Here is a 23,017-nt window from a genome sequence, read left to right as displayed (position 1 = left end):
ATAACCCCCCGTTTCTGTTGCAGATTTTGAGTTCCTGCTCCCCAGCAGCTTTGAGTCTGAAGGACATGTTTTCATTGCTCCCAGGTAGCTTGCGTGTGGCCTTGCTGAGGTGTGCTCCCCACCCCAACTGCCCCGGCCCTGCCTCCCGCACTGCTGCCTGGAGCTGTGTGTGTCTGTGTCCTGTGCAATGTCACCCCCAGCCCCCTGTACATAGCCCGGTATGTGTGGCTGTATGCATACCCAGGCCATGTAGCCGCACCAGGCAGCAGTGGCCAGTGCACAGTCCATCTCCCACCAGGCCTGAGGCAGGAGGCCTCTGGACTCTCTGCTGACCTTCCCTGCCCTCCCAGGCCACCAGGAAGGAGCCACTTCAGTCTTGGGCTGGCTGTCTGCAGCACACCCCTTCACCGGGCAGCTGCTGCTCTGGTTTGTGGTATCCTGCCCATGCCCCCACCTGCACCCCATTGTTGTCCTGTGTTGGTCAGTGTTTGTGTGGGTCTGGGGCTGAGCCAGCCAGAGCCCCTGTCAGTAGTGCCAGGTCCAGGTGTGGTGGCTCACTGAGGGGTGAGGAGGAGTGGGAGGGAGGGGAGGGGCTTTGAGGAGTTGCTCTGGCAAGTGAGGTATCAGGGCAAGAACAGGTCCAGGCTAGACCATCTCTGAAATGCACACTCAGCATACACACGTGGGTCCTCTTGCCCACACCCTCTGCCCTTTGGCCCACATCTGAGGACCTACCCCCTTCCCCAAATGCTCAAGAGCTTGTGACCAAATGAGGGAAGATAGGTGCAGCAAACAGACACAAGGGCACTCTCAGGCACCACACAGGGACTCTGGACACTCCTAAGCTCCATTGTGTATGCACGTGCGTGCATGCACCCACAATTCTGTGACTCTCTCTGTAGATGTGTGTTTGTATTGTGAGTCATCGTATATATGTATCCGAGTATAAGTGTGGGGTGGGCTGTGTGCATTAGTGATAGTGGGAATGTGTGGAAAGGACTATGTGACTCACATGAACCTGAGGAAGCTCTCTGAGGGACGGGATCATGTTTGTCTTTGTCACCTCTGTATCTTTGGCTCTGGAGAGCTCAATCAATGAATGTCAGGTGAGTGAATGAAATGTGGATGTGCATATCATGTCTACCGTGTATCCTGAGCACAGCTATGAAGGCATCATTTTGGGTGTGTCAGGTGTGGCCTCCAGGCACAGAGGCACAGGGTGTACACCACACAAAGGCCCTGAGTGAGTGGGAGCTGAGACCCAGTCCCAGGTGCCCTCACTAAGCTATAGGCCCCAGCACAACCTGGGGGAATGGCACATTTCTTAAATCCCCACAAAGTTGCTGCCATATAGCCTAGTGGTAACAGGAGTGTGAATGAAGGATTGGGCAGGATTGATGGCCTCAGGGTAGAGGTACAGCTTGCTAGAAAGCAAAGCTTCAAGCAGGCCCTGCAATACCCCAACAGCCCTCATGTTTTCTGGACCCAGAGCCTGAGCCCAGCACATGCCTTGAGGAGGTAAGGGATTTGGCCTCCATGGGAAGAGTATTCCAGGCAAAGGGAAAAGCCAGTTTGAGGACCTACAAATTCTCACTGATTTCCTGACACCTCTGCAGAATGATAAGAAAAAGTGATTCTCAGGGACCCTGAATATGTGCCCAAAGGCACACAGCCAGGAAGGGGCAGGATGAGGCACCAAGTACCAGACTCTGGCAGACAAAGGCCAGTTCTGGTACTTGGTGCCACATATGCCCATGGAAATGCTGTAGAGCATACAGGTGAATGAGCCAGCCACCAGATGTGTCCTAAGGCCTCCCAGATGCACTCTCTGGGTCTAGCTACCCAGGAGAGGTGGGAGGCTCTGCAGGACCAAGCCAAGGAGAAAAAAAAACCCTGCCAGGGTGGAGGAAGCAGACTCTCATTCTGGTGTTGGTATTGGCTGCCCCAACTCAGATTTCTCAGCCTGCAGGCATGTAGGAGCCGAAGCCTGTAAGAACACATGTGCCCCTCCCTGAGGTCTGGGCTTCTCAGAGAATGGCCAGACAGGCTTATTGGGAAGCCTTGACCCCATTGCCCTGTTCAGCCCCCAAATCCCACTCTTCTTGCCCCTCCCTACCCCCAGAGAGTATTGCAAGGACCTGAATGCCTCAGACAACAACACTGAGTTCCTGAAAAACTTCATTGAGCTCATGGAGAAAGTAACTCCAGACTCCAAGCAGTGTGAGTGTCTAGTGGCAGGGCAGCTGGATCTGGGAAGTGCCCAGGCAGCATGGGGACAGCCCAGAGGAACCTAGAGATGGGGGAGGTGTGGAAACAGGCCCAAACCCAGGGAAGGGCCTGGGTCAGGGTATAGGGAAGGCTCCTAGTGGAGCCTTGGGAGTAGGGGCAAGGGAGTACAGGAAGCTGCAAGAAGATGCTCCTCTACCCCTACCCTTCTGTTCCCAGGCAACAACTTCCTTCTGCACAACCTGATCTTGGACACAGGCATCACGCAGCAATTGGTGGAACGTGTGTGGAGGGACCAGGATCTCAACACGTATGCACCAGGCTTTAGGGGCAGGATGCTGGGATGGTCCCAGAGGCCCTGCCCTCTCTAGCTGAAGGCAGACCTGTGACCCTACCTCCCCGCCACCCCCAGGTACAGCCTGCTGGCCGTGTTCGCTGCCACTGATGGTGGCATCACGCGTATCTTCCCCAACAAGTAAGTGACCTACCACATTACCCAGCACCCACCTCTGTCTGGGATCTTGCCCTGTGCTACTGCCCAGAGGCTTTCTTGCACTCCTAAGTATGCTGTCCCCCACAAGCCACCCCTTACCCACAAAGCCCTGCTCTCTTACGTGCTCCAGGGCAGCTGAGGATTGGACAGAAAACCCTGAACCCTTCAATGCCAGCTTCTATCGCCGCAGCCTAGATAATCATGGTTATGTCTTCAAGCCCCCACACCAGGATGGTGAGTATCCATCCAGCGTTCCCAGCAGCAGGTGGGAAGCCTCAGCTTCCCTGGCTACTCAGCCACCACAAGGCTTTGTTCTGTGAGCCCCCCTTCAAACCTGACAATGGCTGAGACTGGGACATACATGAAGAGAGGGATAGGCTCTGTCAGACACTATGCTGGGTGCTTAGGCTGGCTCAGGCCTGCGTGAATAGGGCATAGCTTTGAGCGGTCAGTGTGGCTGCCAGCCCCCACACCTGACTGCTCTACCTACACCACCTCAGCCCTATTAAGGCCGTTGGAGCTGGAGAACGACACAGTGGGTGTCCTCGTCAGCACAGCTGTGGAGCTCAGCCTAGGCGGGCGCACACTGAGACCAGCAGGTGAATGCCCAGGACAGAGGTGGGGAAGGAGGCAGTAGACAAGGTGTTGCTTAGGCAGGTAGCACTGATGGCCCTTTTCTCTCCCCAACAGTGGTGGGTGTTAAGCTAGACCTAGAGGCTTGGGCTGAGAAGTTCAAGGTACTGGCCAGCAACCGTACCCACCAGGAGCAGCCACAGAAGGTATTTGGGCAAGGGAAGGGGGAGTAAGACCAGAGTCCCCAGGGACCCAAGCTTTCTACTCAAGAGTGGCTTCAGTGCCTATAGGAAGGGGCTGCTGCAGATGTCCTGGGGAACCAGATATATAAGGGTGAAAGGAAAGAGAAATATTGGTGGGTGCCTTACAGTCCTCATTCTCTGCCCAGCAGTGCGGCCCCAGCAGCCACTGTGAGATGGACTGCGAGGTTAACAATGAGGTGCGTGTACCCTGAGGCTGCTGTAGACCCCAGCTTCCCCCACTCCCAGACTTTTTAGTCCCAACTGCAACTTCTAGCCCATCCCTTAGCTTCAGCAACCCTACCCTGACTTAGGATTGAGGAAATGGCATACACACCCCCCACATTCTGAATCACTGAAGTACTAGGGCCTGACGTGAAAGGTCTGAAGCCCAGCCCCTCTCCTTGTTCTTCCCCCTTTCCTACCATTCAGGACCTACTCTGTGTCCTTATTGATGATGGAGGATTCCTGGTGCTGTCAAACCAGAACCATCAGTGGGACCAGGTAAGCGTCAGGAAGAGGATAGAGGAGGGCATAGATGTTTGAGCCTTCTGGGGATATGACACTGCTAGCCCTGTGACGTTGGCTCCCTCTCGGCATCCCCAGGTTGGCAGGTTCTTCAGTGAGGTGGATGCCAACCTGATGTTGGCACTCTACAACAACTCTTTCTACACCCGCAAGGAGTCCTACGACTATCAGGCAGCCTGTGCCCCTCAGCCCCCTGGCAACCTGGGTGCTGCACCTCGTGGTGTCTTTGTGGTGAGCCCTCAGAGGTGCCTGGAGATGGGGGGGTGCTGGGATGCCTGACCCCCACCTCTGATGTCTGAATTAGGGGTGACTTATGGTGAGGGGCAACAACAGCAGCCCATGCCCTTCTTTCCACTGCAGCCAACCATTGCAGACTTCCTTAACTTGGCCTGGTGGACCTCTGCTGCTGCCTGGTGAGTCCTGGGGGCTTGGATATAGAGATGGTGCTCCCTGGCCAAGAGGAGTCTAAAAAGTAATGGGGCAGGTCACTGGCCTCTGATGACCACCCCCACTCAGTGCCTCGTTCCCTGCAGGTCTTTGTTCCAACAGCTTCTCTACGGCCTCATCTACCACAGCTGGTTCCAAGCGGGTAGGTAGGGCTTGGGAGGCACCTCCTCAAAAAAAACGGTCTGCCCCTAGAGCAGACACCCGCTCCACAGGGAGGGCGGGGCTTACGGCTGAGCCAGGTTGAAGCCCACCAGTCAGACACCGTGCCAGGGTCTGTGGGCGGAGCTGAGGCGCTCTGGGCCCCGCAGACCCTGCGGAGGCCGAGGGGAGCCCTGAGACGCGCGAGAGCAGCTGCGTCATGAAACAGACCCAGTACTACTTCGGCACGGTGAACGCCTCCTACAATGCCATCATCGACTGCGGAAACTGCTCCAGGTGCTTGAGGGTGTCCTAGAGATGAGGAACGGGGAGAAGAACCAGGGTGGGGCCGATGGGGCGGGGTGAAGTGGAGGAATGAACCTCCAGACCCCGCCTCTCGATGTTCCCTCCAGGCTGTTTCACGCACAGAGACTGACCAACACCAACCTTCTCTTCGTGGTGGCCGAGAAACCGCTGTGCAGCCAGTGTGAGGCTGGTCGGCTGCTGCAGAAGGAGACGCACTGTATCCTGCCCCCTCCCTCCTCCCCACCGTTCGCATTCCCTCCTGTCCCACGCGCCCCTCTATACCACCGCCGCTGCCTCCTTGACTCCCCACCCATGCCCAGCGGACGGCCCGGAGCAGTGTGAGCTGGTGCAGAGACCACGATACCGAAGAGGCCCGCACATCTGCTTCGACTACAATGCGACAGTGAGCTGGGGGAATGGCAGACCTGACATCGCATCACCCTGCGCCCACCGGGGCCTGGCCGACCAGTTCCTTGTCTCTTCCCGCAGGAAGATACCTCAGACTGTGGCCGTGGAGCCTCCTTCCCGCCATCGCTGGGCATCCTGGTCTCCCTGCAGCTTCTTCTCCTCCTCGGCCTGCCGCCCCGGCCGCAGCTTCAAGTCCACACCCTCGCCGCCTCTCACCGCCTCTGAGCGCCAGCCCTACCCACACCCCCCACCCTGCCCGCCTGCCCCCCCACCCTTGCCCCACACTCCCGCCTTACAGCCTTGCCCCTCCCCCACTAAAGGACTTGAGCTTGCCAGGCTCTAAGAGTCTGTGCCTTGGAGTGGGGGAGTCCCAAAGGAGGGCGCCACAGACTTTGACACCCAGGATATGTCTCACCGCTGAACTGTTCAAGTGTCCCAGACACTGGACTCACCCCAGTGGGCTGGGACAGGGAAGCCACATGTACTGGTGCCAAACCAGGCCTCCCCTGCCTGCCCTGCCTAAAGGCTTCCTTTGTGTAGGCCATCCTGCCTCAGCTGGACCCCTCTAACCAGGCCCTGCTGCCCCACCCAAGCCTAAACCTAGTTTCCCTGGGAATAATGGAGGAAGGTGAGATAACAAGTTTGAGGCCCATGGGCTCCTGCCCCCTTTCAGGCCTACAGTCATCCCCACCCCCCACCCCCCAAGCACTACAGGTGTCAGAACAATCTCACAATGACATCAGTTTAGACACACCCCAGTATACACCTGGAACCCTGAGGGTAGAAACCAGACTCACTAGACAGACCCCAAAGGACACACATAAATGGATACAGAGACACACATACAATGGGGGGCTCACAAAGCCTTACATAGGGTGAGGGGGTACTGGTGGGAGGGTTGGCACAAGCATGCTCCATCTCCTACTCGCCGCCTGCCTCTAATCTGAGCTGCAGCCCAGCTGATCCTCCCATCTTCTAAAGCTGAATGTCAAACAGTGCCAAATGCTGGGGCAGAGGGCAAAGACCTCTCTGTCCCATCCCTAGCCACCAGTGTCCCCCAAGTGCCCCTCACCCTGCCAGGTGCTCATTATAACCATTTCTCACTAGTATCAAACCCACAGCAGGACCACATGCCACTGCCTGCACCCTTCGGCAGAGGAACCCCCACCAGACATCGCCCTTTGCCTTAGCAGGGGTGACTTGGTCTCTCCTGGCTGGGCCATCCCACCCCCAATCTGGCCCTTACACACTCAGGCCTGTGCCCATTCCCATGTCCCTCCCTCTCTCCCTCCCCCGACCCCCCCCTCTCTCTGTCTCTCTCTCTCTCTCACACACGCGAGCACACACACATACTCACACTCCCTGAGCCCAGGAGGCCAAACCGCCCCTCTTCTGCTGAACACACATTTGCACTCACACATATACACACTGTCCACACACAGAGGCTGGGCCTTGGGCACATCTGTTCACACCATTCATTCTGGTCATTTCCCCCAAAGGCATCCCAGTCTGGGGGCCAGTAGGGGACTGAGGGCAGGGGGATGTAGCCACGGGAATCAATGGACTGGGAGGAGGGGGGAGGGTGATGCATTAATTAATGGCTCCATTAATTAATGTCATGTTGCTTGTTGCTTTCTCAGTATGTTTGTATGGTTTGTGCCCACTGCTGGTGCCAGGGTGGGTGTCCATGATGTGTGCCCTGCCTGGATGTCAGCTGTGTCCTGTGGGGGCGCATGTGTAACTGTAGTGTAGTCAGGTGCTCAATGGAGAATATAAAAATGAAACAAACATATACAGAAAAATAAATATATATTTTAAGTTTAAAAAACAGAAAACAGACAAAACAATCCCCATCAGGTAGTTGTCCAACCCCCAGCTGGGTCTGATCCTTCTCATCACCCACCTGACCTGGCTGTCCCCTCACCTTGGGCTGGGGGACTGGGGGGCCATTTCCTCTCTACCCTTTTTTTTGTTGTTGTTCTATTTTGTACAGACATGTCGGAAAAACAACAGCGACAAAAAGTCAAGAAACTTTGTAAAATATCGTGTGTGTGATTCCTTGTAAAATATTTTCAAATGGTTTATTACAGAAGATCAGTTATTAAATAATGTTCATATTTTCACTTCAAACAGTTTTCATCTACTGTGTCAGCTTTGTGGTGAGGATTGGATAGCTATGAAGACAAGGGGCCATCACCCTGTTCTGCTGGGAGAAGGTCATAGCAATCCAGGTCCCTGGTGGCCATAGGGCATGATGCTTCATGGGCATGGTCCTTCCAGTGACTAATAAGATCCAGGCCCTTGACATACTTTGTCTCATATTATCTCACAAGCCTCCAGAAAAAAAAAAAAGCTATTTTTGAAAACTAAATAAATAAATAATCCTCCTAGAGTTTCAAGGCAAGGCCAGAGTCCTGAAGGAATGAAAATAGTAATGAGATGCCAGTTCAGGCTGAAGTCCGGCCACCTAGTCCAGCAACTGGGACCTGACACTCAGGTCCTGCTCCTGGAGCCACACAACCAGAAGTTGGTACTTGCTGGTGTTCAAGGGGGGGGTACTGGGAATTGAACCTAGGGTGCTCTACCACTTAGCTACATTCCAGCCCTTTTTAATTTTTTTTTTTTATCTTGAGACAGGGTTTTGCTAAATTGCCCAGGCTAGTCTGAACTTATGATCCTCCTTCCTCAGCCTCTAGAGTACCTAGGATTACAGGCATGTGCCACCGTTGAGAGAATTATAACCACTAGTTCAGAGGTTTTCCAGAGAATGCTGTCAGTGCTCACTCTGCAACACTGACAGGACCAGGGACTCTGCTCACTTACATTTAGCTGGTGGTCATCTGCCACAATCTAAGGGTTGTTACTAGTGAATCCTTCCTGGGGCAGATGAGTATAAAGAGAGATGAAATATTTTCCCTCACAGGATGAAGGTAAAAAATTGGCTAAGGTCTAAGAAAGAAGGTGGTGGCAGGAATGCTAAAGATGAAAGGACATTCAAGTGTCAGCTACAATGGGGCTTTCTTCACTTCTCTGTTGGGATTAGCTACAGAATAACACCTAACCCTCAATCTCAAAAACAGTTCCCATACTTTGAAAGCCCCTCAGATTCTGGGGTAGGATCACCAAATAAAATAGAAAGCTCAGTCAATTTTTATTTTTTAGATAAGTTTCGTAGAGAAATGTGTTTCTCATATTACATGGAACATGCTTATACTAAAAAGTTTATTGTTCATCTTAAATTCAAATTTGACTGAGCACCCTGTATTTTTACTTACTTAGTCTGGCAACTCTCTCCCTGGTGTGTGGCATCCAGTGGAAACCCAGACCTCAAAGATAGAGGGAGTCAACATCCTTTGTAAACTGGAAGGCTATGCACATATTGGGCAGTTGGAACTGAGATTGATGGCTGAAAGGGATTCTTCACTTTATAAAAGTCCTTTGTTATATAATTATTTTAATTTAGAATACATTTTTTAAAAGTAATTAGATATACAACAACAACAAAAGGCAAGAAACAACCTGTCTGAAGTCAAAATGGTGAGAAGTGAGGTCTGACCCTGGCTTGTGGGAAGATCTTTCTAACTCCAGCAATGATCAGAAGACTCTGGAGGAGAGAAGAATCACTAAGGCAGCCCAGCATCACCCTTTTGAGGGAGGAAACCCTGGGTTCACTCCACTTGTAACAAAGGCAATCTGAATATCCAAGGTGGACTGGCATTCCACACTTTTGTCCCCTTTGTTTCTTAGGGTAGGAAGATTCTGTCATCTCCATTTTAAGGTACACGAAACTGATTTTTTAAAAGATTCAAAAATTTTGCCAATGTCTCACTGCCGCCAAATGACGGAGCAAGGACTCCGGTCAGGTCCCATTCTTAAACGTTCCAGGGCTTCACACACTATTACACACACCAGAACCATCTAACGTCCTCACCTGCACGACTGCTCACAAGATCACACTATTATGTACAAGCAAATATCATAAACGGAGTCACTCTCCCTGGAAAATTCAGCAAGTGTGTGACCTGAGGCCATGCAGCCTCCTGAACCCCCAACTCTCAGCTTCCCGAGGTTGGCAACGCTCTCTCCTTTATGCACCAAGAACAGGCGGAAACAGCCTTCAGCTATACAATTCCCAGAACACCCTTCTCGATCACGGACAGGACCAGCTAGGCGCACGGTCTCCTGGGACTTGTAGTTCTTCCCAGAAACCTAGTTCCGCTCCTCCAGGACTGTAGCCAAGGACTCCGTATCCCAGCATGCCAAAGAGCCGGAAGACAGGAGCTCAGAAGGCATCCGGCCGCCGCTGCCGCCGGGGGCACGCAAGCGCAGCACCCATGTTTGTCGGCTCCTGAGAAGGGAGGAGGCAGGGCGAGAAGTCAGGACTGAGGCCCAGCTGGAGCTGACCCGACTTGACTCGGACCTGGAACGAGGTGCCCGTCCCACGCGGACCAGAGCCCAGGAGTGGATGGAGGTGCCCCGGTCCTGAGAGCAAGGCTAGTCCAGCCAGCCTGGCGCTGGGCCTACCGGGCAGGCAGGCAGGCGTGCCAAAGCCGCCCAGGACCTTCCTAAAGGTCCGGGGCGAGGGGCCTAGACTCTGGCCAGGCGACAAAGCCCTTTGAGACCGGAGCCCGTCCCGACCGGAAGCGGAGCCTTCACCAGGGCGATAGGCTAGTGACTAGGCCGAGCCCGGGCCTCCCATCGGGGCCGGACTGGAACGAGGCCCCGGGGAGGCCCCTAGCCCACCTTCTCCTCAGGCCAACGCATACCAGGAAAATGCAACGCGCCCTACCTGGTGCCCGCCAGCACCTGGGGGCCATCCTGGCCAGCGCCAGCGTGGTGGTGAAGGCCCTGTGCGCAGCGGTACTTTTCATCTACCTGCTTTCCTTCGCAGTAGACACGGGCTGCCTGGCGGTCACCCCAGGCTACCTCTTTCCTCCCAACTTCTGGATTTGGACTCTGGCCACCCATGGGCTCATGGAGCAGCACGTGTGGGATGTGGCCATCAGCCTGGCCACAGTGGTGGTGGCTGGGCGTTTGCTGGAACCCCTCTGGGGAGCCTTGGAGCTGCTCATCTTCTTCTCGGTAGTGAATGTGTCTGTGGGGCTACTGGGGGCCTTCGCCTACCTCCTCACCTATATGGCTTCCTTCAACTTGGTCTACCTGTTCACAATCCGTATCCACGGCGCTCTGGGCTTCCTAGGTGGTGTCTTGGTGGCACTCAAGCAAACTATGGGGGACTGTGTGGTCCTGCGAGTGCCCCAGGTGCGCGTCAGCGTAGTGCCAATGCTGCTGCTGGCACTGCTGCTACTGCTGCGGCTGGCCACACTGCTCCAGAGCCCAGCGCTGGCTTCCTATGGCTTTGGACTTCTCTCCAGTTGGGTGTATCTTCGCTTCTACCAGCGCCATAGCCGAGGCCGAGGGGACATGGCTGACCACTTTGCTTTTGCCACCTTCTTCCCTGAGATCCTGCAGCCTGTGGTGGGGCTGCTGGCGAACTTGGTGCATGGTCTCCTGGTGAAAGTAAAGATATGCCAGAAGACAGTGAAACGCTATGATGTGGGAGCCCCATCCTCCATCACCATCAGCCTCCCAGGCACAGACCCTCAAGATGCAGAGCGGAGAAGGTACTGTGAAACCTTCCAAAATCTTGGCAAGCTAAGAGAGTACTGCTCAAAGTCACATGCCACCTGTTGAGGTGCTTGCTGTGCATAAGAGACCCACAGTCAGGTGTTGGGGCAGGTTCAGAGAGGAAACCCAGTCTGGCCTTGAGAATTCAGCATATAGATGTCTGGGCTCCAGTGTGTGCTTTTTTCTCACCACTAAGGCCATTTCAGTCTCAAGAAATACCATTTCTTTTGGTTCTGTGTGAGGGGCTAATGGAGGTATGCATCACCCTGGTCTTGCAGAGTCTCTAAATCCTAGACACTGGTACTTGGGAGCCAGAGACAACCTGTTGGTCTTTTTTCCCTGTGGGGGGGGGCGGTGGGGACCAAGGAAGAAGGCCTGGGGCCCTTAAGAAATAGTCTGGTTACCCCAAGTTTCCAAATACTGAACCATGTCTTCTTCATGAGTCTTAATTCAGATACATGCTTCTCTGCCACTTACTGAGGGAAGCTTAGGGTCTTACCAAATTTAACTTCCAAGCAGGGAGGTGTCACCAAACCCAGGGGACTGGCTATATGACCCACCTTAGAGGCCTGTGTACCACACCAGATAGTGGAGACCTTTGAATTATCTGTAAACTAAGCCATCTGCCGCATTAGGCATCCTGGCTGAATTATTCACTGGCTGCACTTTGGCCAGGACAAGAGAGACTGTTTTTAATTCAGCTCTTAACTCTCCTGGATCTGTGGGCTCCCCAGGGTGGTCCCAGCTTCTATAAGATCCCCAGCTCCATTTACAACATTATTCTTGGGTTTTTTTTGGGGGAGGGGGTTGCTTGGGTTTTGGGGGTTTTTTTTGTTGGTTTTTTTTTTTTAAGGTAATCGGATAACATGGCTATCCTTTTGCTTTTGTCAAAGGTTCCTGCTTTTGCTCATCTATGAAACAGATTCCTGGCAGGAAGCTCTGTGAATTCAGTGGAAGAGTTATTTATCCTTGAGCTTACTCTCCACTGGGGCAGTACACTTGAGTGTAAAACACACCCCTTCCTTGAAGGAGTTTCTAGCTGGTGGTCCAAGCTGATATGTGTGGAAAAACACTTACAGCATGCTGTGAGGGCCTCATTCAAGGCCCTACAGTCTAGTCTCTATGGGTGATAAGTTAGAGGTGTGTCTTGACCTTATTCAGTGAAGGAGACAAGGCCAGGTGGGCTAGACCTGGGAGGAACTAAGCTGCCCTCAGCTATTCAGGTGGGACCTCTCCTTCAGTGAGAGGTCTTAGATGGTTAGGGTTGGCTGGATGTTCAGAAAACCTGCCCAAGCCAGGTGTGGTGATGCATACCTGTAATCCCAATGACTCAGGAGGTTGAGGCAGGAAGATCACAAGTTCAAGGCCAGCCTTAGCAACTTATGAGACCCTGTCTCAAGAAAAAAAAAAAAAAACCTGCCCAAGGAAATGGACCAGAGAGTGGATGAAGATAGGGCAAGAGGTAAGTTCTTGGTATAGCCTTAAGTAGTATAGGTGGGGGTTATTCCTCCAACCAGTTTGTTATCTGACTGCAAGCCACACTCAGACCCAAAGGGCTACTAAGTAGAAGGCAGGGTTTCCCATCTTTTTTTTTTTTTCCCTTTTTAGTTGTTGATGGACCTATTTATTTACTTATTTATATGCAGTGCCTCACACATGCAAATGCTTGCCTGAGCTATAACCCCAGCCCCCATCAAAGAGACATCTTTGACCCTTGTGAAGAAGTGACTAGCATGACACTATCTCTGGGCCTTGGCCGACTTTAGACAGAACTGACAAGGCCATCTCTGAGAAGGGAGCCTTGGCAGTATCATTGAAGAACTGTCCCATCAATGCAAATTTGCCATGTGCCAGGTTGGAGGGCAGGGGGGAAAGTATACTGGGTTTTCTGTGCTCATGTCCTTGTTGCTTCTCCTTATCCTTGGCATGGTGCAGGTTTGGGTTCTCTGCAGGAACTTGACAGGTTACACAGACTGTCCCCACATTGGTGGCACAGAGAAGCTGAAGCATCAGGGGTGGGCAATGGCCTTGTTGGATGTGTTGCCTGGCAGCATTGTTACTCTGCCCTCTGGTGGCCTAGGGCTCATGTGAATACCTTCTAGTAGACTTTCCCATCTCCCCCAAAGTGGTGCCTCCAAGGATCTGCCCCATGAAAACAGGCTCTGGCCTGTGCCCTACCCACATGGGCTTTTCTCTTCTTCACCTCTTGCAAGGACTCTGCTAAAAGCCTATTCTAACACAGGTCTTAGTGGTTTGGGGGATTCTCTAAAAATGAAAACATCAGAGTTAAGCGGGGTGTACTGATCCAAGTTGACTCTGCTTCCTGGGCTGAGCTAAGGGAGGTACTGAATTCCAGTCTTTCCCAGAGACCCTTGCCAGGAGGCTTCAGATACCCCTATCCGGGAAAGGGAGAATTAATGAACCTGTCCTTGGATGTGTATAAGTGCCCAAGCAGGTACCCATCTCCAGGGACTTGCCATTCCACCCATCTGCCCTAGATCATTAGATTTGCCCACTCTCATGCATCAAATTCAGAACTATTCCTGGTGGCTGGCCATGGACAGCCTGGTGGTCAGTCTGGCAGACATCCAACTGGCCTTCTCATCCTGGAGGCGCCCTGAGCTAAAGGAAAGACTCCAGAGCCTTCTGGTCCTCATTCTGATGGCAGCATGGGCTGAAATTCAGTCTCAGGGGAGTTCTGGGTGCTGCATGGAGAATGGATTCTGGGGGAGGAATCTATGTGGTAGGGAGAGAGGGCAGATTACAGAGGAAGGGTGCAGGATATGTGCTAAGAGAAACCCAGAGTGACCTGTCCTCTCTCCTCTGGCCCCAGGCAACTGGCTCTGAAGGCCCTCAATGAGCGGCTGAAGAGAGTGGAGGACCAGTCCACCTGGCCCAGCATGGATGATGATGAAGAAGAATCTGGGGCCAAAGTGGACAGCCCCCTGCTCTCAGAAAAGGCTCCCACATCCCCAGGAAAGGGGGCTACTCCTGAATCCAGCCTTATCACCTTCGAGGCAGCTCCCCCCAAACTGTAACTCCAGACCACCTTGAGTGTAGCCCCTCCTCTCCCAAGCCCTCAATGATGCCTCTCAGCTACCCCAGGGCATTGACTGCTCTAAGAGGGAAGAAGGCCTGCTGGAGCCTTCCATGGCCACTTGCTGTCTCTCACCAACACTACCCAGGACCCTTGCTACCTGGTTCTGACTCCAGATAACCACTATCCTGGGCATAGGACCTCTGAGGCATCGGCCAATCCAGAACTCCATCTGAGGTGAGACTATACCTCAGCCCCAAGTGACTACAGGAACGCTGGTGCCACAGCTCCTGGGCTGGCCCTCACATCTGAAACTGTTTGCCAAGAGCCCTGAGCCCTGTCAAGGCAAGGATTTGCATTTGCCAAAAATGTTCTGGGGGCCCAGCCAGTGCAGGAGCCAACACAAGGCTGTACATCCCTGCCTACCCCCAGGAAGACTGTGTTCATGTCAGGATTTCTTGTTTCCCTCTGCTGTGGCCATGACTGCTTCTGGGCCAGAACAGCCACAGCTCCCAGGTATTTTCTACAGGACCACTTGAGTGGGCAACCAAGCCCAGCCTCACAGTATCAATAAAGCAGTTCTTTGAGGTATGACTCCTGCACTTTGTCAAGCTACCTTGTACAGCCTCACATGCTCAACTTAGATAGTCTTTACTCTGGATCCAAGGGCTCTCCATAGCAACTCCAGCTGGATAAAAAGCCCACTGCCCCAGTATACCTTCCTTCCACCACTATATGCCTACTGCCAAGTGGCCTTCCTAGAGCCATTGCCTCAGAGCCTTATTCTTTTTCCTCTCTCTAGTCCCCATTTAGGAGGCCCTCTGCCCCTACCCAGAGGATCTGACAGTTGAGGTTCTCTCCATCATGAGTTGTTCTTGCCCATGACAGAGTATTCTGCTCTTGACACCTATGGAGATAGCCCATTCCCAGCTCCCATCCTGTCGGTCTGTATCTAGCCCCCATAGTGTGGATGTTCCAGGAGTCAGAAGCTGGGAGATGGGTAGGATACATAGCTGTACTATTCACAACATGGGAGGCTCAGCAGCCATATCCTAGGGACTTGTGTGCTAGGAGAACTTCTACCATTCAGAGAGGGCCCCCACCTTGCTAAGCTGCCTACTTAAAGCTGACAGCATTAGTTAGAACCACCTCCAACTCTAAGCTGCTCCTCCCATCAGTCTTTTCAGTCATTTTTATTCACTTTTTTCTCTCCAGTAATTAAACCAGTACAATTATAAGCTGCATTGTTGTGGAGGCAGTCTTGCAATCCCAGCTTCATCCAGACACGTGATCCATATGCTCCTCTGGGATGCAGCAAAAGGAGAAGGACAGAGGAGGCACTCTAGCACGAAGAGCAAAAATGTCACATATGGGTCTCCTACTGCTCCAGTGCCTGAAGTATCCCCTGACCCAATCAGCTTAAAGAGTTCAGGAGGTCCCCAGCCCCAGAATGCTGAGAGGCAAATCCAGGCTTCCCTTGGCTAGGAAGAGTTCATGGTTGGATCCTCTTGCGATATAGGTAGGCATTGCTCACCTGATTCATAATGACCAAGCTGGTAAGGACAGGGCATAGCACAGCCAGGTACCAGGCTCCACCAGTGACAGTGGCAGTGAACCAGAGTGAGCACATGCCCAACAAGAGGCTGGTACTACCCAGCAGGTAGCCCACCAGCCCAGAAGTGGCATGGTATAGCTTGAGCTTTGCCAGGGGCCATCGGGGCAGCAGCTTGGGGTAAAGCAGCCCCACCCCACCTGAGCACTGCAGCCCTGCCCATAGCACGGCTAGCAGTCCTGCCTGTCCGTGCCGTGTAGCCAAGTGGGCTTTGCCAAGCTGCTCTTTGTGGAGGATGACAAGACCAAGGCCCAGCAGTGCACACAGTAGAGCCAGCAGCTGCAGCACCCAGTGGCAGCGTGCCCGGCCCTTCCGTGACAGGGAGCGCAGCAACGAACTCTCAGGAGAGAACACCAATAGTGCCTCGGTCATCAGGAAGGAGAACTGAGGAGACGGAGAAGGAAACTCAAGTGAGGGTGCTGTCCCAGCAAAAAATAAATAAGAGGGCTTTAGATGATCCTCTTAGTTGTCAGTGCACCTGAGCTGATTCCCATTCTTAATTTTCTCCCCAGCAAAACTACCCATTTAGTGGGGCATAACATCTTCCTTAAATAGTCAGTGACAGAAACCTCTTCACACATCTTCCTAGATGCTATTCTGAAATGTCATCTCTGTTGTTACCTAGCAAACAAGGTCTGAGATGTAGCACTTATAAATGATTCAAAACCTTTGTTTCTCTCCCATGGGGATGTATGGATACAATTTCTTGGCAAGAGCTGACCACATGGGTGCACTGTTTCAGGGAAAATAAGATGCATATCACCACAAACTTAAGGTAAAAAGGATCATCCAAATGCAATTTCTCAGCTTCCTGCCTGGAGATGGGAGAAGTCTCATTTGTGTTTAAACCTTCCCATTGGGCTGGGGATGTGGCTCAAGCGGTAGCGCGCTCGCCTGGCATGCGTGCGGCCCGAGTTCGATCCTCAGCACCACATACCAACAAAGATGTTGTGTCCGCCGAGAACTAAAAAATAAATATTAAAAATTCTCTCTCTCTCTCTCTCCTCTCACACACACTCTCTCTCTTTAAAAAAAAAAAAAAGGAATCAGGAAACTAAGTCTTTTAAAAAAAAATAAAAATAAAAAAAATAAATAAATAAACCTTCCCATTTATCCTAGGTTTTTTTGTTTTTTGTTTTTTGTTTTTGTTTTTGTTTTTTGATGTATATATGGTACTGGGGATTGAACCCTGGAGAACTATGTCAAGCACTTTTAATTTATTTTTTTGTTTTGAGATAGGGTTTCACTAAGTTGCCAAGATTGGCCTTGAACTTGCAATCCTCTTGTCTCAGCCTCCCCACTAGCTAGGATTACAGGTATACACCACCACACCCAGCTATACTGGGTCTCAAATACTATGATTCAAGTCAGGAACATATCCAGACAAGAGTTGAAGCATGCAACTCCTCCAAATAGACACTAAATGTCCACAAGGAGTCAAAGGCTATCAGGGTCACCACCCATACCCATGCTCCCACCCATGAGAGCTGCCCATACCCACTACTTACAGCCAGAGACATAAGCACAGGGTGCCAGGAAAACAGGCCTGGAATGAGAAGAGGAGTCCTCATGGGGCTGAGGCAAGAAGAAACCAGCAATACCAATCCCTACAGGTTGAGGAATAAGGGCAGCCCATCACCTAAGAAGGTGCTGCCAAAATGTGAGCCGCGCCCCGCTAGCTGCAACAAGCTGACTCCACACCTGTTCTCTCTTCCTAGACCACAGGCCATGCATGCTTGCCACTCCTCTCTCTCCTTCCCCCAGCATCTCCCAAGAGGTGCACCAAGACAAGAAAAGGATAACCATGGGCTCTGTGGGGCTTGGCCAAGCTGTCAGAGCCCCCACACCCATGTTTCATCTAGAGTATCATCCCTTCTACACAAAATATTCCTCAGTCAGCCAGCCCTGTTCCCAAGAGTTAGGCCCAAGGCTTCCTACTGCTCTTGCTCCCCCAGAAAAAGTTGCCTTTCCTTTCCCAGAAGTCAACTATGAATTCTACTTACTGGAACCAGGCCTGGCGAGCACAGCCACAAAGATGGTAAAGCCCAGGGCCACAAGGTGGGCTGCAGCCCCAGAAGCAGTGCGCAGAGCTCGGTAGATGTGCGACTCGGTCTCCACAGAAAGGGCCATGGTCAGTAGCCTGAAAACAAAGAAGCATTGGCAAGGGTCGGGTGCCCCAGTAGGACAGTTCCACACCTCTCGCTAGAAGAAGAGTTGCAGGGCAAGAATGCCACCCTCTTCCAAGAAGTTATGGTAGGAAAAAACAGACCAAGACCAGTACCGGAAATAGTCACAACTGGCCAGAAGAGGACTGGCAGCCCCGTCAGGATCTACCTGTTAGCGTCTACCTGTTAGCGTCTACCTGCATCTAAATCGGTATTGATCTCTAGCCCACTTTTCAGGTAGGATACGCAAGGCTACATAAGACTACAAATTCCAGCATGCATCACCCTGTCGCTGGTGGGAACGCCAGGCGGGAGCGCGTGAAGCACTGCGGGAATTGTAGTTCCCAGATGCGTCCCACTTACAGCCTGAATCCCTTCGTGCAATGCTCCCCACCAAGTGCCGCTAGCACGCTGTCCCTTCATGCTAGGAATCTGCCTACCTCACTTGCAGCGCCGATCAGACGTGGTGGTTTCCTCCAAAAAAACTGCTGGATAACTAGGACCCTACCGCGCACGCCGCCGCTCCGTCAAGGAGCCGCTTCACTTCCGGGTGCGACATCTACCCACCCGGGACTTCCTGGGAAGAGCCCCCCCAAGCCCCGCCTCTGAATCTCGCTACGCAGACTCTACTGAGCAGACGGCTTCTCGAGTGTGTATGTGTGTATGTGTGTGCGCGCGCGCGCGCGCGCGCACGACTGCGTGACACAGTGGCCCAGGCCTCAGGGCTGTTTTCTGACCAGTGTTCCCAAGAATAGGGGTGTCTCCGCGCGAACAACAAGGAGCTACGGACCCAGGACTCGCTAGCGCCATGGGCAGCAGCTGCCGCATCGAATGCATATTCTTCAGCGAGTTCCACCCCACGCTGGGACCAAAAATTACCTATCAGGTGCTGCCCGGGCTATCGACTAAGCGGGGAGAGGGACACTCTCGGGAGCTCAGCCGACTGACATAGCACTGAATCCCCTTGCTGCACACGGGTATCTCTATCCATTCCCGGATAACCATGAATAGAAAGGACCCAGGTCCCCCGGCTCCTGTTGTGATGAAGGAAACATACTATGTCACATGAGCCGTGCTTTGGGGAAATCCAATTGTAAGGTTCAGGGGAGGTGTCAGGTCCCATGGAAGGTGGGGGTGAGTGGTCTGAGAGAATTCCTGGATTGAAACTTAAATGATGCATAGCAAATTAAAGATGGAGGAAAGTGTTCCAAGTATAGGGAGCAACAAATGCAAAAGCCAAGAAGCCTGTGAGAACACAGTATGTGTTTGAAAACACCAAGGAGTGTTAGGCCTGGGTGAATGAGAGAGAGGAAAATGCTAGAGAAAAGTACTTATACCTGAAGGTGGTAATGGGGGGAGCACCTATGAATGCACCCTGTGCACTCCACCCAGTCCCAATGTCTAGTCAGGGGCCTTTTGCCTCTTCCTTCCCCAGGTCCCTGAAGACTTCATCTCCAGGGAGCTGTTTGACACCGTCCAAGTGTACATCATCACCAAGCCAGAGCTACAAAACAAGCTCATCACTGTGTGAGGCCCTGGCTGGGTGTGGGATGAACGGGTCCCAAGAGGAGGGAACAGACTTGGGGAGGCCTGACTCTGTTCCATTCATCCAGCACAGCCATGGAAAAGAAGCTGATCGGCTGCCCTGTGTGCATTGAGCACAAGAAGTATAGCCGCAATGCTCTCCTTTTCAACCTGGGGTTCGTGTGTGATGCCCAGGCCAAGACCTGTGCCCTGGAGCCCATTGTTAAAAAGCTGGCTGGCTACCTGACCACACTGGAGGTCTGCAACATGATAGGCTTGGGTGTATGGGCAGGCAAAGTTGGGAAAAGTGTTCCTATGTCTCCAAAGTCTCCTTGATCCTGACAGCTAGCTCAGGACCCAGGCAGGGCATCCAGTTAGTCAGGTGCCCTGGGGTATACCCACTATGCTGTCTATGCTCTGTCCAGCTAGAGAGCAGTTTCGTGTCCACAGAGGAGAGCAAGCAGAAGTTGGTGCCCATAATGACCATCTTACTGGAGGAGCTGAACGCCTCTGGCCGGTGCACTCTACCCATTGGTATGGCCCAGCCTCTGCAAGAACAACAGAACGGGAGGGATGGGAAAGTGGCAGAAGGTGAGCACATCCTTTGGGGGGAAAAGGACAAGACTTTTGAATAAACTGGTGGCCAGGAAATAGCCAGAGGCTGAGGTGATGTCCTGGGTACAGTACATGATGGGGCTGGGAATGGGGGGCAGCCAGCAGAGCTATCCAGCTCTGCTCCTTGTGTATATTCCTTCCCCTTTGGACCTCAGTTTCTCACTCCATAAAAGGGGAAGAATGACCCTCCCCAGAGCCACCTGCCTGCCTCAAGGGATATTGGAAAGGCTGGATGGTAATTGAGGGCCTCTCAGGAGAGATGGCACTGAGAATATGGGTGGGGTCCCCTGCAGATGAATCCAACACCATCCACTTGAAGGTGATTGAACAGCGGCCAGACCCTCCTGTGGCCCAAGAGTATGATGTACCTGTCTTTACCAAGGACAAGGAGGATTTCATCAACTCACAGTGGGACCTCACCACCCAACAGGTGTGCCAGTTGTCCCTGAGTAGCATCACCTTGTCCTGGCCACAGCACTGGCCTCATCCTAACCCCACTGACCTTGCTCTGCTCTGCCAGATCCTGCCATACATCGATGGTTTCCGCCATGTCCAGAAGATCTCTGCTGAGGCAGATGTGGAGCTCAACCTGGTGCGCATTGCCATACAGAACCTACTGTGAGTGGGGCAATAGTCATGCCTTGCATAAGGTCACCAGCCAGGGAAGAACCTAGGTCCCTGAGTATGGAGCTGGAAAAGTCTAGTCTTCAGAAGCTGAGCTCAGCTCTCTCTCTTAGGTACTATGGTGTTGTGACACTGGTGTCCATTCTCCAGGTAGGTGAATTTGGGATATGGTTCAGCAATGTCTGGCCCAGCCTCCCGGCCCCTCACTCAGTTCCCTGTGCCTTCTGCTATTCTCTAGTACTCCAACGTGTACTGTCCAACACCCAAGGTCCAGGATCTTGTAGATGACAAGTCCCTACAGGACGCATGTCTATCCTACGTGACCAAGCAAGGTAGTAGTGGGCTCTGGGGAGATATCTTGGGAAGGGGAGGGTCACTTGGTGAGCTGATCCTGGCACCCACAGGGCACAAAAGAGCCAGTCTCCGGGATGTGTTCCAACTGTACTGCAGCCTGAGCCCTGGTACTACTGTACGAGACCTCATCGGCCGCCACCCCCAGCAGCTACAGCATGTTGATGAACGGTCAGAGGGCCATTCCTTGGGAAATGAGGGGGTTGCCTGAGGGAAGGTAGACCCTCTTTGTCTCTCTGGAGGAACCCTGGGTCAGAAGAAGCAGGGTATTCCCAGTGAGAAGAATCGTGGCACTGCTAATCCAGGGAGGATTCCTGGGGATGATGAGCTTGCAGGGCAGTCTGGCTCTGAGATAGAATTGAACTGCTGCAGGAAAGAGTTGGTCTGGCTATAAGGAGAACTGACCAGAGCATCATACTTCTTTCCCAATCTTCACCCCAGGAAACTGATCCAGTTTGGGCTAATGAAGAATCTCATCCGACGACTACAGAAATATCCTGTGCGGGTGTCTCGAGAGGAGCGAAGCCACCCTGCCCGGCTTTACACAGGCTGTCACAGCTATGATGAGATCTGCTGCAAGACAGGTGGAGCCATGCAGTGGGGCAGACAGGGTGAGGTCAGGGCACTGTGGGTAGGCCAAGATCACTGACCTCACCTCCCCCACCCCACCCAGGCATGAGTTACCATGAGCTGGATGAGCGTCTGGAGAATGACCCCAACATCATCATCTGCTGGAAGTGAAGCTTTCCTGAATGATTATATTGCTGTGGCTACTCCCTCCTGCTAAACCCACATAGGGACTAGACAAGTAGACTAGTTCATATCCTCTGTAGGTTGACTCTTAGTTCTGTAAATAAAATCATTGACTTCAACCTGCCTTTATTCATTTATTTATTTTTGCGGTATGGGGATTGAGCTCAAGGGCACTCTTATCACATCCCCAGCCTTTTATTTTCAGTCAGAATCTCTCTAAGTTGCCCAAGCTGGCCTTGAACTTTTAACCATCCTTCCTCAGCCTGTGGAGTAGCTAGGATTACAGGTATTATAGGCACCCCAGCTGCCTCAACCTTTTACTGAGTGCTGCCTCCGCTGTGGACAACCTAGCCTTAAATGAGCCAGTCAAGGTCCGGGCGCTCTGGAGCGCCATCTGGTGGGCGTGGCCAGCAATGGCCAAGTGAACATGCTGTTGTAAACTGAAACAGCAAGAAACAGAGGTGATGAACAGTTTGAGTTCCGAGGGAAGCAGGGATTGCTCTGGATTAGATAAGCAAAACAGACCTAGGTGAAGTGATTTAAACTGAGCCTTGAACTAGGAAAAGTATTCCAATAGAAGGAAACAAATGCAAAACCCTGAAGCATGTATGAGGAACCCAAGGCAAGCCCATGGGACTGGATCATGGGAGACCAAAGAGAACCAAAAATACAAGCCAAAGACTTCCAGGCATGATGACACATGCCTCTACTCCCAGCTACTCAAGAGGCCAAGGCAGGAGGATTGCGAGTTTGAGGCCAGCCTGGACAATTTAGCAAGATCCTGTCTCTAAAATAGAAAGGGATGGGGAATGCAGCTCAGTGGTAGAACTTTCATGTGCTAGGCCTGGGTTCAATCCCCAGTATCCTCACAGCTCTCCGCCCCCCACCCCACGTCTAAATCCTGAGGTAGGAGAAAGGCAAGAAGTAGAAACTGCAAAACTCTGGGAAGCCACATCTGACCCAGTATTTTTTTGTGGGGGGCGGCGGGGGTGGTTACCGAGGATTGAACTCGGGCTGTCGGCCACTGAGCCACATCCCCAGCCCTATTTTGTATATTATTTAGAGACAAGGTCTTACTGAGTTGCTTTTAGCCCCTCACTTTTGCTGAGGCTGGCTTTGAACTTGTGATCCTCCTGCCTCAGTCTCTGAGCCCCTGGAATACACCGGCAGTATTTTTTAAATATATACACTTTTAATGGTACATGAACACAATACCTTTATTTATATTTATGTGGTGCTGAGGATTGAACCCAGTGCCTCACACGTGCTAGGCAAGCACACTACCACTGAGCTACAAGCCAGTCCCTAATCCAGTATTTTGAGGGCCAGAGATAATCGCAGAACCACCCT

General features: G+C 52.4%; 4 protein-coding genes across 17 annotated transcripts in view; 3 read left to right on the top strand and 1 right to left on the bottom strand.

Annotated features, from left to right (window-relative positions):
- Cacna2d2 (calcium voltage-gated channel auxiliary subunit alpha2delta 2) overlaps positions 1-7,488 on the top strand; it is a 135,701-nt gene extending 128,213 nt beyond the window's left edge. For 2 of the 8 annotated variants that reach the window (XM_078043223.1, XM_078043221.1), the window contains 16 exons: positions 24-84; positions 2,123-2,220; positions 2,446-2,536; positions 2,639-2,701; positions 2,850-2,953; positions 3,220-3,318; positions 3,410-3,498; positions 3,684-3,731; positions 3,964-4,035; positions 4,138-4,290; positions 4,420-4,472; positions 4,593-4,648; positions 4,815-4,941; positions 5,058-5,168; positions 5,266-5,353; positions 5,440-7,488. In XM_078043223.1, coding sequence (XP_077899349.1) covers positions 24-84; positions 2,123-2,220; positions 2,446-2,536; positions 2,639-2,701; positions 2,850-2,953; positions 3,220-3,318; positions 3,410-3,498; positions 3,684-3,731; positions 3,964-4,035; positions 4,138-4,290; positions 4,420-4,472; positions 4,593-4,648; positions 4,815-4,941; positions 5,058-5,168; positions 5,266-5,353; positions 5,440-5,583 — 1,457 coding nt within the window. In that variant the 3' untranslated portion in view covers positions 5,584-7,488. Of the gene's footprint in view, positions 1-23; positions 85-2,122; positions 2,221-2,445; positions 2,537-2,638; positions 2,702-2,849; positions 2,954-3,219; positions 3,319-3,409; positions 3,499-3,680; positions 3,732-3,963; positions 4,036-4,137; positions 4,291-4,419; positions 4,473-4,592; positions 4,649-4,814; positions 4,942-5,057; positions 5,169-5,265; positions 5,354-5,439 lie in introns of all 8 variants that reach the window. The other 6 variants (XM_078043222.1, XM_078043220.1, XM_013359374.4 and 3 more) reach the window with 3 other exon arrangements.
- Positions 7,489-9,642: 2,154 nt separating this feature from the next.
- Tmem115 (transmembrane protein 115) lies at positions 9,643-14,617 on the top strand. Its single transcript, XM_005326961.5, has 2 exons — positions 9,643-10,982; positions 13,820-14,617. Exons 1-2 carry the CDS (start codon positions 10,132-10,134, stop codon positions 14,022-14,024), a joined length of 1,056 nt encoding a protein of 351 aa, XP_005327018.1. The 5' UTR covers positions 9,643-10,131; the 3' UTR covers positions 14,025-14,617.
- Positions 14,618-15,197: 580 nt separating this feature from the next.
- LOC106145597 (transmembrane reductase CYB561D2) lies at positions 15,198-18,395 on the bottom strand. Of its 6 annotated transcripts, none has more exons than XM_078043225.1 (4): positions 18,241-18,395; positions 17,639-17,775; positions 17,144-17,181; positions 15,198-16,019 (listed from the first exon to the last, which is right to left on the bottom strand). In XM_078043225.1, exons 2-4 carry the CDS (start codon positions 17,763-17,765, stop codon positions 15,516-15,518), a joined length of 669 nt encoding a protein of 222 aa, XP_077899351.1. In that variant the 5' UTR covers positions 17,766-17,775; positions 18,241-18,395; the 3' UTR covers positions 15,198-15,515. The 6 variants fall into 6 exon arrangements, with proteins under 6 accessions (XP_077899351.1, XP_077899350.1, XP_077899354.1 ...); XM_078043224.1 differs by lacking the exon at positions 18,241-18,395 and adding an exon at positions 17,984-18,100; XM_078043228.1 differs by lacking the exon at positions 18,241-18,395 and adding an exon at positions 17,998-18,095.
- Nprl2 (NPR2 like, GATOR1 complex subunit) lies at positions 18,396-21,786 on the top strand. 2 transcript variants are annotated; one of them, XM_013366522.4, is made up of 11 exons: positions 18,396-18,686; positions 19,236-19,327; positions 19,414-19,582; positions 19,750-19,915; positions 20,233-20,369; positions 20,460-20,557; positions 20,677-20,713; positions 20,802-20,895; positions 20,968-21,085; positions 21,356-21,498; positions 21,588-21,786. In XM_013366522.4, the coding sequence occupies exons 1-11, from the start codon at positions 18,609-18,611 to the stop codon at positions 21,653-21,655; spliced, it is 1,200 nt and encodes a 399-aa protein (XP_013221976.1). In that variant the 5' UTR covers positions 18,396-18,608; the 3' UTR covers positions 21,656-21,786. The 2 variants fall into 2 exon arrangements, with proteins under 2 accessions (XP_013221976.1, XP_005342898.1); XM_005342841.5 differs by having other exon boundaries at positions 18,400-18,686; positions 19,750-19,858.
- The last annotated feature ends 1,231 nt before the right edge of the window (positions 21,787-23,017 follow it).

The sequence above is a fragment of the Ictidomys tridecemlineatus genome, chromosome 3 (genome assembly GCF_052094955.1).
Source record: "Ictidomys tridecemlineatus isolate mIctTri1 chromosome 3, mIctTri1.hap1, whole genome shotgun sequence".
Taxonomy (NCBI): domain Eukaryota; kingdom Metazoa; phylum Chordata; class Mammalia; order Rodentia; family Sciuridae; genus Ictidomys; species Ictidomys tridecemlineatus.
This window is presented reverse-complemented; position numbering and strand designations above follow the sequence as displayed.